This window comes from Phoenix dactylifera, unplaced genomic scaffold (genome assembly GCF_009389715.1).
Source record: "Phoenix dactylifera cultivar Barhee BC4 unplaced genomic scaffold, palm_55x_up_171113_PBpolish2nd_filt_p 000356F, whole genome shotgun sequence".
In the NCBI taxonomy this organism is placed as follows: Eukaryota; Viridiplantae; Streptophyta; class Magnoliopsida; order Arecales; family Arecaceae; genus Phoenix; species Phoenix dactylifera.
This window is the reverse complement of record NW_024067814.1, coordinates 321,181-336,097: the sequence shown is the minus strand read 5'-3', so window position 1 is coordinate 336,097 and position 14,917 is coordinate 321,181. Positions and strand designations below refer to the sequence as shown.

General features: G+C 40.5%; 1 protein-coding gene and 1 long non-coding RNA gene across 3 annotated transcripts in view; one reads left to right on the top strand and one right to left on the bottom strand.

Annotated features, from left to right (window-relative positions):
* Positions 1-521: 521 nt before the first annotated feature.
* On the bottom strand, positions 522-2,683 carry LOC120105745. The gene is made up of 3 exons (XR_005508060.1): positions 2,476-2,683; positions 1,490-1,589; positions 522-568 (listed from the first exon to the last, which is right to left on the bottom strand). It is a non-coding gene; the product is annotated as an uncharacterized LOC120105745 (long non-coding RNA).
* Positions 2,684-8,184: 5,501 nt separating this feature from the next.
* LOC103697946 (AT-hook motif nuclear-localized protein 1-like) overlaps positions 8,185-14,917 on the top strand; it is a 35,261-nt gene continuing 28,528 nt past the window's right edge. For both annotated transcript variants that reach the window (XM_039118478.1, XM_039118479.1), the window contains exons 1-2: positions 8,185-8,981; positions 10,284-10,351. In XM_039118478.1, coding sequence (XP_038974406.1) covers positions 8,561-8,981; positions 10,284-10,351 — 489 coding nt within the window. In that variant the 5' untranslated portion in view covers positions 8,185-8,560. The remainder of the gene's footprint in view (positions 8,982-10,283; positions 10,352-14,917) is intronic.

Sequence of the window (14,917 nt, the reverse complement as noted above, 5' to 3'; positions counted from 1 at the left end):
AGAGAGTAGGATCCCCATCCTATGGGAGATAGGGAGAGGGAGAGAAAGAGTTTGCACTAGGCACATGTAATAATTCATGCAAGGATAGTTATTGAGACAATAAGCATATTTTTTTAAGATAGATTAGAGGATACTCTCAATATAAAAATGGATAAGCAAAATAAAAAAAAAAAATTGATTTCAAAATAATCATGTATAATATTAGTATATATAATGCTTAATAAAGGGTTAAAAAATGCATATCTTACAATAACTTAAAATTCATGGTATCGTATTTGTCACGCCGCGAACCCAGCACCCGGGTCCGGAATGCGACCGGCCGCATGAGCCCTAGAGCAGTGCCCTAGAGATCATGCAAGGCCTATGATTATCAAAAATTCCAATAAATCCACAATTAATTTAGTAATTCAAATAGACAAGTCCAACATGTCCAAATAAACAAATTAGTTCAATTACAAGATCTTCAAATGTTCATCAACATCAAAGAAAGATAAACAAACCAACTAACTAATGACTCGGGTACTCGCACTCTGCGCCCATCCTGTCCAAATCAATGCATCATGTAACTCTGGTAAAGAAAAAGAAGAAGAGGGGGTGAGCTTTACAGCCCAGTAAGAATCCCTATACATCCACACCAACACAATAATAATATAGATTTGAAAACCACGACAAATCGATGCACATTTCATGAAATCATAAACCGGTTATCAAAAGGCCTTAAATAATCAACATAAGTATGTACGTCAAATATCAATGAAAGTCCAACCATGCAAGAATGATATAGCATATGATAGCTCATAAATCTTCATTAATATTTTCAATGCTTTTTCTTTTCATTCTATATTAACTTGATCCGGACTAATTAACTTTCCGACTTTGGGCCAAATCTCGGTCACATTTCTCAGCCTGTAGTGGGGCTACCAAATTATCACATTTTCAGCCTGTGGCGGGGCCTGCACATTATAGTTCCACATTTCTAGCCTGTGATGGGGCCTACCAAAGTATCACATTTTCAGCCTGTGGCGGGGCCTGCACATTATAGTTCCACATTTCTAGCCTGTGAGGGGGCCTACCAAAGTACCACATTTTCAGCCTGTGACGGGGCCTGCCATAATAACAAGATAAACCCAAAGTTCCTTTTCATACAATCCAGTTTACATCCACACATCAAATTCTTTTTATTTATTTCCGGCTTTAAACTAACACATCAAATTCGTTTCCAGCCCGTGACGGGGCAACCAAAATCACATGGTTAGTTTAGAGCACCACATCCATCAGTCCAATTATGTAGGTGTAGGTTATGCGCATGCATGCATCCATCATGATACCAACCACAAGCAAATACGATCATAGTATCAACCACAAGCCAACACGATCAAAATATAATTTAATATAAAACTATTCTTGATTTATCTGGATTATAGCATATCATACATATCTAAGTATAAAAATATTATATCATGCAGGATTGGCGTACAAGGATCCTTACAGAAATTGTAGACAGACTCAAATACAGATCTGGATCACAACCTACGAGCTGGGGTGCTGAGTCCCCTGATCAAAACCTCCTGGCACCGCTGACTCTTCCCCTACAACATCAATTATAAATCACAAACTAAATTATTTAATATTTAAATATTCTAAACCATAATTCACATCTACTATGGGGTCCATCACCAGGTCCCCAAACATCTCAATCCCTCCAGATCTAGGGCAGTCGGGGTGGCCCGACTCCCACCTTGCACCATCGGCCTATGTCGTCGCCAGCCGTGGCCGCAGCCATGCCGGCGACGATGGCCGGTCCCGATGAAGAGACCAACATAAAGGGATGATTCCTCTCTCTTCATGGTTGGGAATACATCTCCCTTCCTCAAATCTTTTTTTTTTGATCCAAGGACAACAGCCATGGTGGTTGTGTCCCCAACCCAACAACACCGCTGGCCGAACCATCGCCGGCTGCCACTGTCGCAGTCGCTGGCAATGGTGACCGACCAAGAGAGGGAGAGAAGGAGAAGTTCCTTCTCATTCTTCTTCTTCTTCTTCCCCCCCCCAAAACATACACAGGGTCCCCTTTTTCCTCCCTTCCCTCTCCTCCGTCATCAACAGAAGAACCACCAGGATGGTGGCTCGGCCTTCACCCGACGGCGGCCACCTCACCGTCGTCGCCGGCCGGCGGCCAGCCGACGAGAGGAAGGAGAAAAAGAGATGGGATCGCGAGGAAGATAACCTCGGATCCACTACTCCTGATCACCAACTAAGCCCGAAAAACCCTCTTCGACCCCCACACAACCCGGTCCACCCTACTGCCATGAATCCCGGCCAACCCGGCGGCCGGCGGTGGCAAAATCCGGAGGAGAGGAGCCGAAACAGGGGTACCCTGTTTCGGATCCTTCTTCGGTGATTCCGTCGGCCATAACCCAGGAAACCCAACCCAAAACCAGGCAAATAAAATGCAAAGGACGAAGCCATGCTTACCTCGGCCCGATGAGGGTGTTCCGGCGACTTTCCGGCGAGGAATCGGAGGAGGGGTCTTGGGTTTTCACGCACGGATCCGAGACTTCTTCTCCCGATTTGTGGGGGATCTTCACCGAGGGAGGGAAAAGCTTCTGGCTTCCTCCGCGGCCGGCTGGTTCCTCCCTCCGGCGCTCGTCTCTCCGGCGATCTCCTCTAACATCGCCGCCCTCTCTCCCGTTCTCCTCTCTACCACGATCGTGCCCTAGGCACGATCGTATATGGTGGATGGGCCCGGTCTTTTCGGGCCGGCCCGTCCACCCCTTTTTTTTTCTTTTTTTTTTTAGGGGTATTACAGTATTAACTAATGTTATTAAGAATATGGCTCATTATTAGTTGATATTAAAAAGATTATTAATTTAACAAAAATAGAAAATGAGAATGAAGAACAACCAATGAAGGTTTCTTATATTTACTTTCTTCTTTTTTCATTGAGGAACTAACTTAAAGTTTAATGATAAGTTAGATAAAAATCATGAAAATTTTGTTATTCACCAAATCAAACACTTTTCAGGTTTACTCATACCTTTAATTACTGTAAAATGAAAAATGATGATATTTCTCTTCAACACATCTCATCTCCAAACTACGACATTTTTACTACATGCGTGAGTTTACTAGCTAATCTTGTAGGAGAATGAGGAAATGATGAAGGAGTAAGCTATGGAGACCATAGGTTATTGTTACAATCTAATTATAGTCGAACTAGAAAGTATCCCAAATTGATTTTAAAATAATATTAGCTGGAGACTATGCTAGCCAACTAATTTAATTGGACCGATATTATTTCCACCAGCCTAAACTTGAATTTCCAACTAATGTAATTGGGCTGATATAATTTACACCAACTTAATATATTCTCAAATATTATGTTGGTGATTTTGTTAATAAATTAGGATGCATTTCAATTAGTGAGTTAGACAATATAGCTTCCTTGTCATCATGCTCCTAAATTCTTGTCAACTCCAACCACATCTCCTCCTCCCACTTCACTACCAAAGACGTTCAAGATGAGTTTCTAAAAATCTCTTTTTGGAGCTTATCTCGTTTCCTCTTTCTCATTAACTCTAACCACCTCTTCTTACCCTCCTTTCTAAATTTCCACAAATCTATCTTTAGATATCCTATTTCTTGTCGTGAGAGCTCTAGTCAATGATAGAGGAAGTTGCGTATAAAGGAGGAAGGTGAGGCATTGAATTTTCTCTCACATATACAACTGGATTACCCAATCCTTACCATTCTTGTATGGGCAATGATAGAGTACTTGGTGTATAATGAGAAGAAGGAGAGGAACTATTGGAACTTATGCTCGAACTAGAAAAAGTGGTATTCCAAGGATGAGATCAGTTGGAGGTCAAAAGCATGTTTTTCCCGTTGTATGATGACTATAAATACAAATAAATAGATAGTGGTCGATTGTGTGGACATGCCATTTTGAATATCTTTTGAATCCAAAAGAATCATAAAACTTGGTGTGGACCATATTGGCCACTATGGCTAAGACTAGACAAGGTCTAGAACTGATATCTACCATATCAAGAACCAAATCATGTGCCAAATTTTTGAAGGCTATGACTTGATCATACAACGCTTGATTGAGATTATCTTTTCAATTTTTTAAGTCGGATAACTTTTCGAACTCTATGATATGGCGCCACTCCCTAAAAGGTGTGATACAACTAATAGGCATGTACAAATTCTTTTCTTTTGACCTCAAAATGAGTTGGCCAAATTATTTTTTTTTAAACAAAAAATTTTACCAAACGTATCTTCCAATCTAGGAAGAATTAGGTAAAGCAACTGAAGGCAAATTGATGTTCGAGTTGAGAACTATCTCGTACAGAATTTTAAATTTTTATGTTTATTTCTCTAGTCATGTCACTTTAGAAAAGCTAGTTCTATTCGAACTAAGGGAGAAATCTGATCCGAATTGTGCGAGTGTAGACCTCACTATTATAAATAGAGGTTATGTATCTCAATTTATTATCAATGAAAAAAAAGTGAACTTAGACTTTACTTTCACCTTCTTTCTACCTTTTTCAAGTTTTTTTTTAGAGATTTGAGTTGAGCAGGTTAAAAAGAAATTTCCTTTCCTTCGATCAAATCAAGTTATGCAGATCATTTTTTACTTTTTAAAAATTAATGGGTTATGAATTATTTGTCTTAATATCTTTGTATTTCAAATATTAGTAATGCTGTTATTTAACTACAAAATGCTATTATTTTAGATACAATACTTTTGTAAATTATTATTTATTGATATACAGTGCAATATGTTATTAAAAATTTAGAGTGACTAATAATGATATGTAATCTTTGTTGTAATTCAGGGATAGGTTTCTTATAATATTTTGACTACCACATTATTGTCTTTAGTCATAATTATTGTACCACTAATGGTATCATTAAGGGTTTGCTAAGATTTTAGATAAAAATAATTGCTTTCAAATGAAAATTTTAAAAAATAAATAAAAATAGAAACAAGTAGAATAGTCCTGTTGTGTGAGTAAAGATATGAAGGGAATTGTAAGATATTATTAATAAAAAATTGATAAATTAATAACATTTGAAGACATGTTGTTGGCTCTAAAATTTACATAACAAAAGAGTAAATACACACATCATCTTAAGTATAATTAATAGGTGATTGCAGTCTTTGTGGATTTTTGAGATATTTCATGATACTTAGACATTATATAGGAAGGTTCCACTTTTTCTCTTTATTTTTGATATTATTTGAAAATAAAAATAAAAGTTAATAATCAAAAGCATTTAATATGAATGTCTCAGGGAGTTATGGAGGTTTCAAAATTTTTTAGATTAAATATGACAAAGGAGCTCTTACAAATGCTCTTGAAAAATAAAATAAATACTCATGTTTAGATCAAGAAAATAATTGCTTCATAATATTTTGTTTCAAATAGCTTTAACATGGACATCTTAGAGACAAATTAGAATTTCAAATTTTTAGATTTATAAGTGATTTAGATGTTCTTGTTAGCGCTTTCAAATTATTTAACAAATCCTAATCTTTAGAGACAGAAAAATATCTACATCATTTTGTTACATTTAGAAAGTTTTTATTACCAATAATCAAAGTATAATTTGATAATCAAAAATGTTTAAATATAGGAAGGTGAGAAAACTACTGATATTCTCTTAATAGTAGTATAGATATAGATAGATAAATTGACAAAAAAAGCTGTCCAAGTATACGAGGCTCCTCCTGCTATAGGATTCAGGGAGAGTTAGATGTATGTATTCTTACCCTTGCATATTGAGAGGATGTTTCCGTACTTCAAACTCGTGACACCCATATTATAATATAGCAACCTTAGTATTGTTAAGGCCTGCCCTCTAGATTGATAAATTGATACTCTATCAAGTTTTATCTTGGTCAAGTATTTTTTGGCCTTGGTTAGAAACTATGTTCAAGCCTATGAACCAAGCTTAAGCTTGGCAAGTTCATTCCATACCGAGCTTGGGAGCTTAAACTACTCTAATCAATTGACATCCCTACAACAAGATCTCAATACTTCCATCTACATCTTCATACCATAAAAGAAATTCCAAGCTTTGGTGATATGGTCACCTCACAGGATTTTTTAACAAATTTAATAAATTGGAAGGTGGTGGATGAGAAAACTCCTACTGTAGCAAACTTAACGATGAAATGAAGAGCTTTATCATTCACAATTAGTTCCAACTTTAAGAGATTCAAAGATATGATCAACTAGAGGGTGGAGTTGAGGTATCAATTAGAGTCGAAGTGGAGCATGTTATTGAGGAGATATTCCTTCAAAGTAATGGTCAGGATTAGCAATGCAAAAAGGGCTTAAAAAAGATTAGTGTAAGTGAGAGAGCAAGAGAAGATTCGAGGAAACAAAGAGCTGCAATGCCCAAGTGTTATTTTGGAGGAGAGATATGACAAGTTAGAGGAAGAAGATAGAAGTAGTTGGAGAATTGAAGGGAAGAACTCCAGCTTGGTCAATTGATGGAGGTCGCCATAATAGCAATTAAAACTCGTGGTATTGTCAGGATCAAGCGCTACCATTACACCAAAATCCGCACGTGTTAGTAAAGGCGCAACTTTATTTCCTTAAACTAGCGCAGGGGCCCATAGCGCCACGAGTCGACTCCGACCAAGCCTCGCCCAACTCCGGACTCCGACAGGGCCTCGCCAGTAGGTTCAGGGACCCCCTAGTGGTATAACCCACCCTACTCCTCCAGCGCATCCACATTGGCAGGTGGCAGGACTGACTCGGCCCTTCAGGCCTCCGCCAACATTGACTCGGCCCCTCAGGCCTCCGCCAACAGGTATCATAGGAGCAGAAAACTCGACGATATAGGAGAAGAGAAAAAGGAGTAGTCATTCAAAAGTAATGGATTAAACCCAGCTATATTGTCTCTAATAATTTTTTCTTTTCACAAACAGAGTTCTTCAATTGCATGTTAGGATCGGCATCCTAGTTCATGCGGCATATCATTTACATCATATATTATTTATGTTTTACTATACACGTAAAATGTCTATAATGTAGTTTAAAATCATTACCATTAAAAGTTGTTATTTGATATAATAAGCCATGATAAGTACTAAAATAGTTTTTAGCATAGCAATGGTATAATCCAAGAAAATAGGTTTTAAATCATACTTCAACATTGTGGAACAACTTAACTAAGAGGTGAATATTCATATAAATCAAAAAAAAATAGATAAATATTAAAATATATGCACTAAAGGTTTGAGAAAATTTGAATAACTAAAATTACAAAAATTAAAATATATAAAAATATAAGACTACTAAAATAAAAATCAAGCATCTAAGAGACGATGACCATAACAACGAAGATAACAACAACATCAACTGCATACTTCACATAAATCATGAATAATTCACAATGCTAGTTTAAAATTTAAAAATAGTTAAGGAATAATTGAATATTTTTATCAACTTATTCTAGATGATATGAAACCATCAACAACGGAAAAAAGCAGAATTGAGAAATTACTAATACATTGGAAAATATTGTTAGACATGTTCTTATTTATTTTAGGTAATTAATAAATGATTATAATGCTATAACGGCTCATAACAATTCAAACCTTTAGCCTTTATCTAGTCTTACCAAAATTACATTACTATAGTATTTTGGAGTAACTGTCTTATCTTAATTAAAAAGGAATTACAACGTAAAGCCATATTACACAAAATCGAAAAAGAAGATTTTAAAAAAAAAGAAAAAACCAAACCCTATAAATTTGATAATTAACCATAGTATTGAATTATTATTTTTTTAGCAAATAAGAGCCACAAAAGGGTTTTATTGTTTAAATTCTTTTACATCAAAAGTAGGCAAGGAGCAGGTCGGTGGTAGGCAAAAGGCGGGCCTCCAACGTTCGCTCGGCAGCTTTAAATCCCCGAATTTAATGCCCAGAATCAAAAAAAAAATTAAAAATAAGAAAAGTCGCTTCCTTTTTTCCTTCCTTCCCCATTTCTTTATACCAAAACACCCCGTGATGGACGGCCCAATAAATATTTCCAGATCCACACCCCCCATATCGATTTTTTTGGCCCGTCCGATTAAAATATTCCCCAATTTCGTAATTGTCTTCCATTTGTTCATATATTCTATTATTTATCTCTATTATTCATTTTCTCTCCCCTGTCTCTTACCCGTTCCTTTCCCTTCGCTTCTCTCCGGGTTCCGGCAAGCGGCTTTCGAGGATCGCCGAAACCGCCGGGGCGCGACGAAGTCGGAAGCGGTTTACCGACACGCTGGCGTTGAAAAACCGGTTTTCCGACCGCTCGAAGAGAAGTTGGGAGCCGGTCCGACAAAGCCGCAAAATATAAAATTTAAGAGAAAAAAAAGGAAACGGTCTCGGCGACGAGTTTGGAGCTTGGTCACTCAAGTTCTCTTCTGCTCTCCAACGGCGGAAGCTTGATAGAGCGGGGAAGACGCAATCTGGAAGCGCGATCAGGCGCTCTTTCTTGACCCGTTTAGCAGTGAAAGGGGTTTGCTAGGGATTTTGGGGGCTTATCTATGCATGGAAGGGAGGGAAGGCATGACATCTGGGGCGCCGGCGCCGGCGGTGACGCTGCCGGCGGAGGCGGCGGGGAGCTACCAACCACCGCAGCCACCGCCTCCGGCGCAGGCAGCGGTGGCAACGAGGGCGGCGAGCGAGGGCCCTAGCCAGGCGGGAGGAGTGACGACTGCGCCACCGCCTGGGGCGGTGGTGATGGAGCCGGTGCCGGGGAGCGCGGCCACGGGGATGGTGAAGAAGAAGAGAGGGAGGCCGAGGAAGTACAGGCCAGACGGGAGCTTGATCATGCCTCTGAGCCCGATGCCCATCTCGGCGTCGGTTCCTCCTGGTGAGTACCATTCGAATCCGGGGATGAAGCGGGGTAGAGGGCGGCCGGGGGATTTCGTGAAGAAAGCGCAGCGCGGAGTCGAGCTGGAATCTTTAGGTATTGTGTGCCAAAGCTCCATCTTTCTCCAGTTCTACTTTGAAATTTTGAGTAATTTCTCTCTCTCTTTTACCTTCCTGTGTTTTTTCGGATGTTTTGGCTTATTATTTGAAAACTTATTTGAAGGTTGCGGTTTTGTTGTTAGAGGCTGATTTTAGTTGTAATTAAGCTCAAGATTCGATTTTTACGGCAGCTTAAGTTTCTTCAACTGCAGTTGGTTTCAGGTCCGTAGTTTCCTGGAAATTAGTGGCCTGCAGATATGTAAATGTTTGTCTGCCTGTCTCTTTCTCTCTCTCTCTCTCATGGCAGTTGAATTTGGTTGGGACTGCTCTCTCTTTCTCTCTTTCTCATGACAGTTGAATTTGGTTGGGACCTTTCAGATTGGAGTGCTGATACAGGGTTTTGGGAATTAGTGTGTGGGACCTACAAATGAGATCTCTTTCCCGAAATGGGGTTTGTTCTTGCGGAAAAGGCCAAATTTTGCGGGGTTCGAGGATTCTGAATCTTCCAGAGTCCTCGTTGGTCAGGCCTTAGAAGAGAACTTAGGAAATAGGAAATCAGGAGTGATCATTATATTGGGTTAAGATAGGAGCTACCCACCTTTTGGGCTGTTAGAATCAGAATCAGGCATGAAATAGTTAGTTTAAGTTACAATTTATCAAATGGTTGTCAAGATAGGCTTGGTGCTCTAGTGTCAGTGATGGGACCCCACAAATTAGAGGAAGATATTTGATATAGTTTCTGTTGATGAAATAATCCACATGTTGGTCTTGTTGTTCTATATGCTGAACCAGTACTCATGTTCCTTCTCCACAATTCTGAAGCCAAGTGTTTTGAATCCAATTAATCATTTATAATTTGTGAGGTTGTATTTTTATTAGGCTCTCTGGTTTTATTTCACTCTAAAGAAAAATACAACTCCCTGAATCAAATCTTCGATTTCTCTTATTAGGCTTTCCATGCTCTTTAGAGATAATTCCCTGGATTCAACTGTTGGTTTTCCCTGTTCCTCTGGACTCTTTCTAAGCATTAGGAAAATTACAATGATATTCCCTGGTTGGATGTGATTAAACCACATAAGTGATAAGTTACATTTTCCGCCCCTATAGTTGCCCTCACCAAAGCAGGCAGCTATATCACTACACAGAATTACAGATGCATTTTTTTTCATATATTTGATAGTGATTTTATCCATTTAGTAGCAGACTTTTCTTTTTTCCTTAATTTTTTTTATCTATCACATGAGTCCATACCCTAGGGTTTCATTACAAATTTGCTATTTTTACTGAACATTCTTTGCAGGTGAAATGGTTGCATGCTCTGCTGGTGCAAATTTCACACCTCATGTCATCACTGCTGCAGCTGGTGAGGTATTATAATTTTAAATATTGTATTTATAGATGTTCCTTAAATCTTGTGTTCCGTATATTCAAGTGGAAAGGGCACTAGGGTGTATGGAGTATTTGTGAAATTCATATTGATGCTATTAGTAATATTAAATCTCCATTCTAACTAGTTTGTCATCTATTAATTTGATTCTTTTTTGTCACCTCGTTCTTTCAAGTAACTTCTTTGCCATTTTTGCATTATCGCATTTCTTGTGTGACATGACATATCAAATGGCTCATAATGTCATTGCCATGATTTCCTGTCATAATTAAATTACTAGTGCACTTATTAACCTTATTGTTGCCCAAAAAGACAACCCAAGAGGGGGGGGGGGGGGTGAATTGGGTTTTAAGTAATTATTGCAATTAAAAACCTTGTGAGTAACTAATTAAAACTTATTGCAAGTGGATTAATTAGTTATATGCAGTGAATGAAGGGAATGGAAGAGACAATGAAACAATCACAAACACAAGAGATTTTATAGTGGTTCGGAGCTAACCCTTGCTCCTACGTCCACTCCCCAAGCTTCACTTGGGAGTTCACTATAATCCCTCGGATTACAGCCGGTTGTTTTACAAGCTCACAACCCAACTTGTTGTTTTACGAGATCACAACGAACTCGGTCGGTTTTCACAGGCTCACCGACTAGAACCACCCGATTGTTTTTCCGGGATCACAATCGAACCCTTACACGTTGGTTTTACCCTAGGCTAACCAACCAACCTTAACACCCTTGATTCAATCCCCTGATTGAATCAAGTAAGAAAAAACAGTTTGAAACAAGTAAAAAGATAGCTTCTTGAAAAGCGTATTTAAACAATATAAACAAAGAAGAGTTAGAAGCCCTCAAACAGATTTTTGGAGGTGGAGAAAGGGACTTCTCAAACTCTTCAACTCCTCTTGAATGTGCTGAAGATTTGCTGTCAGAAGGGGAGCTTTGAATGCGAAGGAGAACGTTGGTTGGATGGAGTTGAATGCGCTTTTTCCTTCTTTCTCTTGTATTTACTCTTGAGAGCCTTTGGTAGGTGGAAATCCCTTTTTGTTTGAATGGAATAGCTCTCTTGATGTCTACTACTGTTTACTCTGGCTATTTAAGCAGTCCACCTTGAAAACTAGCCGTTTGACACCTTTTTGTGGCCGTTCTGCACACTCTGCAACTCCTGACAGTGTATCCGTTGGGATCGGAGTCGACTCGCTCGATCTGGAGTCGACTCGGCTGTTGCTGGAGTCGACTCACACTTTACTGGAGACGACTCGCCCACTGTTCAGGATTTGAATTAAAGTGCTGTCCCGTTCTGGAGTCGACTCGGCCAATCTTGGAGTCGACTCGCCAAAGTCTGGAGATGACTCGGCCCTTCGGAGACGACTCGTTCTCAGGGTTCCAGAGATTTGTTTTTCTGTATTTCTTTCTCGAGTCGACTCGGATCACCTTGGAGTCGACTCGGCTCTCAGAGCCCGTAAACTGACTCTCTGTGTTTGAGTTGAACTGTCTCGGAGTCGACTCGTACTTTGTTGGGGTCGACTCGGCTGACTTGGGAGTCGACTCGGGAGTACTTGGAGTCGGCTCGGCTCTCAGAACCCGAAAACTGTTTCTCTGTGCTTTGAGTTGAACTGCCTCGGAGTCGACTCGCACTTTGTTGGAGTCGACTCGGCTCTCAGAATCCGAAAACTGTTTCTCTGTGTTCTGCCGCGGAGTCTTGCTTTCCTCTGAGAGTCGACTCGTACTTAACTAGGAGTCGACTCGCCAAACTTCGGAGTCGACTCGTAATTTTCTGGAGCCGACTCGGTTGCAGGGTCTGAAATACATTGTTCTGTCTTTCTTCTGTTACCCTTTGGAGTCGACTCGGAAACGTCGGGAGTCGACTCGGCAACTGTCGGAATTGACTCGAACCCTTCTGGAGTCGACTCGCTGACAGTGTCTGAAAATCAGCTTTCTGTCTTTCTGTCAGTTCTCAGTCGGAGTCGACTCGTAGTGTACCGGAGTCGACTCGAGCATGTGCCAGTGCTTCTGAAACACTTGGAGTCGACTCGTAATCTTCCGAAGTCGACTCGAGCTTCAGACTTTGGTTCAAACTGATTTTCATACTTAGCCAAAATGTATTGAACCAAAGCTAGAGACACTTAACCATAAATTCACAAATATTTGGCTGAAACACTAGATTGAATTCATTAGTATAAGATATACTCAAATGCTTTGAGCTCATCAAAATCAAATAGGGTTATAATCAATCACTCCACAATCTCCCCTTTTTGATGATGACAAACATTGAGTATTTATAAAGTGAATTGCTCAACCAAAAGGAGATTTATAATAAAGTTTTGAAATGAATTCAAGTGTCTAGTCATTTAATTTATCCATAATTGAAAGGTGTGAAACAGTAAATCCTGAAGTTAAAGCTCCCCCTTTCATTTGGAATTATATAAGCCTTCATGTCATGCAATCAATTATTTGGCTTATATGTATTTAATGAATTTGCTTTCTTAAGATTTTAGATTCTCCCCCTCAACATATGCATTCAATTTTGTTTAGATTCTCTGAATTTTCTTTTAATGTCTTGAAGCTTTTGAGCTTAAATTTTAGGTTTTAGAGGGAAAATCTGCCAATTTGTTCTTGAGTATGATTCAACTAATCTCCGAATATCCCTTGAATGGATTCTGGAGATTACTCCTTTAGGAGCCCCAACAAAGAGATAATGAGCCTCGAGGTATCGAATCCACTTAGAACAAATTACTTTGTGCTTTAAGAATTTTCTTTTTATTGATTCCCTTTACATTTCAATTCAATATATTTTCTCCCCCTTTTTGTCATTATAGCAAAAAGGCAGAAAGCACAGAAAAGTACAAGAACTCAAGAATGCACAATTTTGAAAAGAATTTCTACTCATTGTATTTAATTCAAATTTGAGTACAAGTGTGATTACATATCAAGTGAGTCCTCAAGGGACTGTACATTATAAAGTAAAAAGAACAAACAACACTAGGGTTTCTTTGTGGTGGAGGATGTGGCTCCCTTGCTCAGTCTAGTGTGTTTGATGACCATGCTTAATCCCTCATTGATGTTTCCCAGTTGTTCGAGTATCTCCGAGGTGGTTCTAGACTGAATCGTAGAAATGTTGTTCACACTCTCCTGGAGGGTGTCCAACCTGGAGAGCAGTGCATGGGCTAGTCTCTCGGCACCCTGGCTCTGGCTCCCTAGCTCATGTCTGATGTCGTCTCGCATCTTCTTCGTGTCGTCCTTGACGTCACTCATGTTCCAGTATTGAGCTTGGACCAGGCTGCGCACATTTGATATCTCCTCCCTCAAGTGCGCAGTCATCTCGGCTACTGCTGCTAGGGTGGGAACAATCTCGGTGGAGGGAGCATTAGAAGGACCTCGGAGCTCCCTCAGCAAATCATCTCTCAAATCCCTCACTATCTCCTGCCGCAACTCTCGGAGCTGCTCAGAAGATATGCGGACCTCCAGTGGCTGCTGCTGAGTAGATGGGGCAGTGGAGGTGGAGGGCTCTGTATGTGCAGGACCAGAGGTAGAAGGATGGGTGGGTAGATCTGTATGGTGGTCCTGGTCATGGTCAGAGGCAGGAGAGTGATGAGTGGTTGGGTCAGATGAAGTGGATGGTCTCCGTACCCAGACTCCCTCTACTCTATGAAATCCCATCCGATGAAGAGTCCCCTCACCCATGCAATCTGTGTGACGCAGTGAGCGAGAGGGTTCCCCCTCAGGAATAGGTACATCTAACTCCCTAAAGATGAGAGTGAAAAGCATACCGTAGGGGAGACTCAACCTCGGCTTATCTAGGGGTTCACAGATATATTCGTAGATAAGTTTAGGGAAGTTGATAGGAGTGTCCTGGAGTATATGGTACATCAGGGCTAGGTCCCTCTCGGAGATAAAGTCAAACCTCCCAGTCTTTGGGAAGAGAGTCCTAGAGATAACACTAAGGAGAAGCCGCATTTCAGCCGACAGCTGATTTGCGAACACCTCCTCTATGGGGGACTGTGGAGGACTCCCTAAGACTGCTGTAAGGGCCTCAGTCCTATCAAGAGGGTGACTGGGAGAGATCCCTTCTTGGGAAAGATGGAGGACTTGAGCAATGGAGTCCTCCGAGATGAATATAGGGACACCCGCTACGGTTCCCTGGATACCACCACTACCCCGGGCTACAGTCCCATAAAATTTCCTAACTAACCCCGGATAAGTTGGGAGGTCTAAGGAACAGAAAAACTCTAGCCCTTGTACCCTAAGACGATGCCCTAGGGTGAAGCCTTTCCGGGAGAGGAAGTCAAAGTTGACTTTCCTCCCGGTGGAGACTGCCCTCCCGGCGCACGGACGCGAGGGAACCGGCCTAGGCAGGGAAGAAACCGGAGGTGGTGGCCTCGCGGGTTCGTTCCGAGCCTTTGACCGTCGCTCGGCCCCGCTCGCAGAGATAGGTCTCTTCCGGCTTGGGACAACTGCTTTCCTAGGCATTTTTGACCTAAACACGGGAGAAGAACTAGGAAAATGGAGGAAAACTCGATGGAGAAGATCTAGAATGGGTCGGAGACGAGGT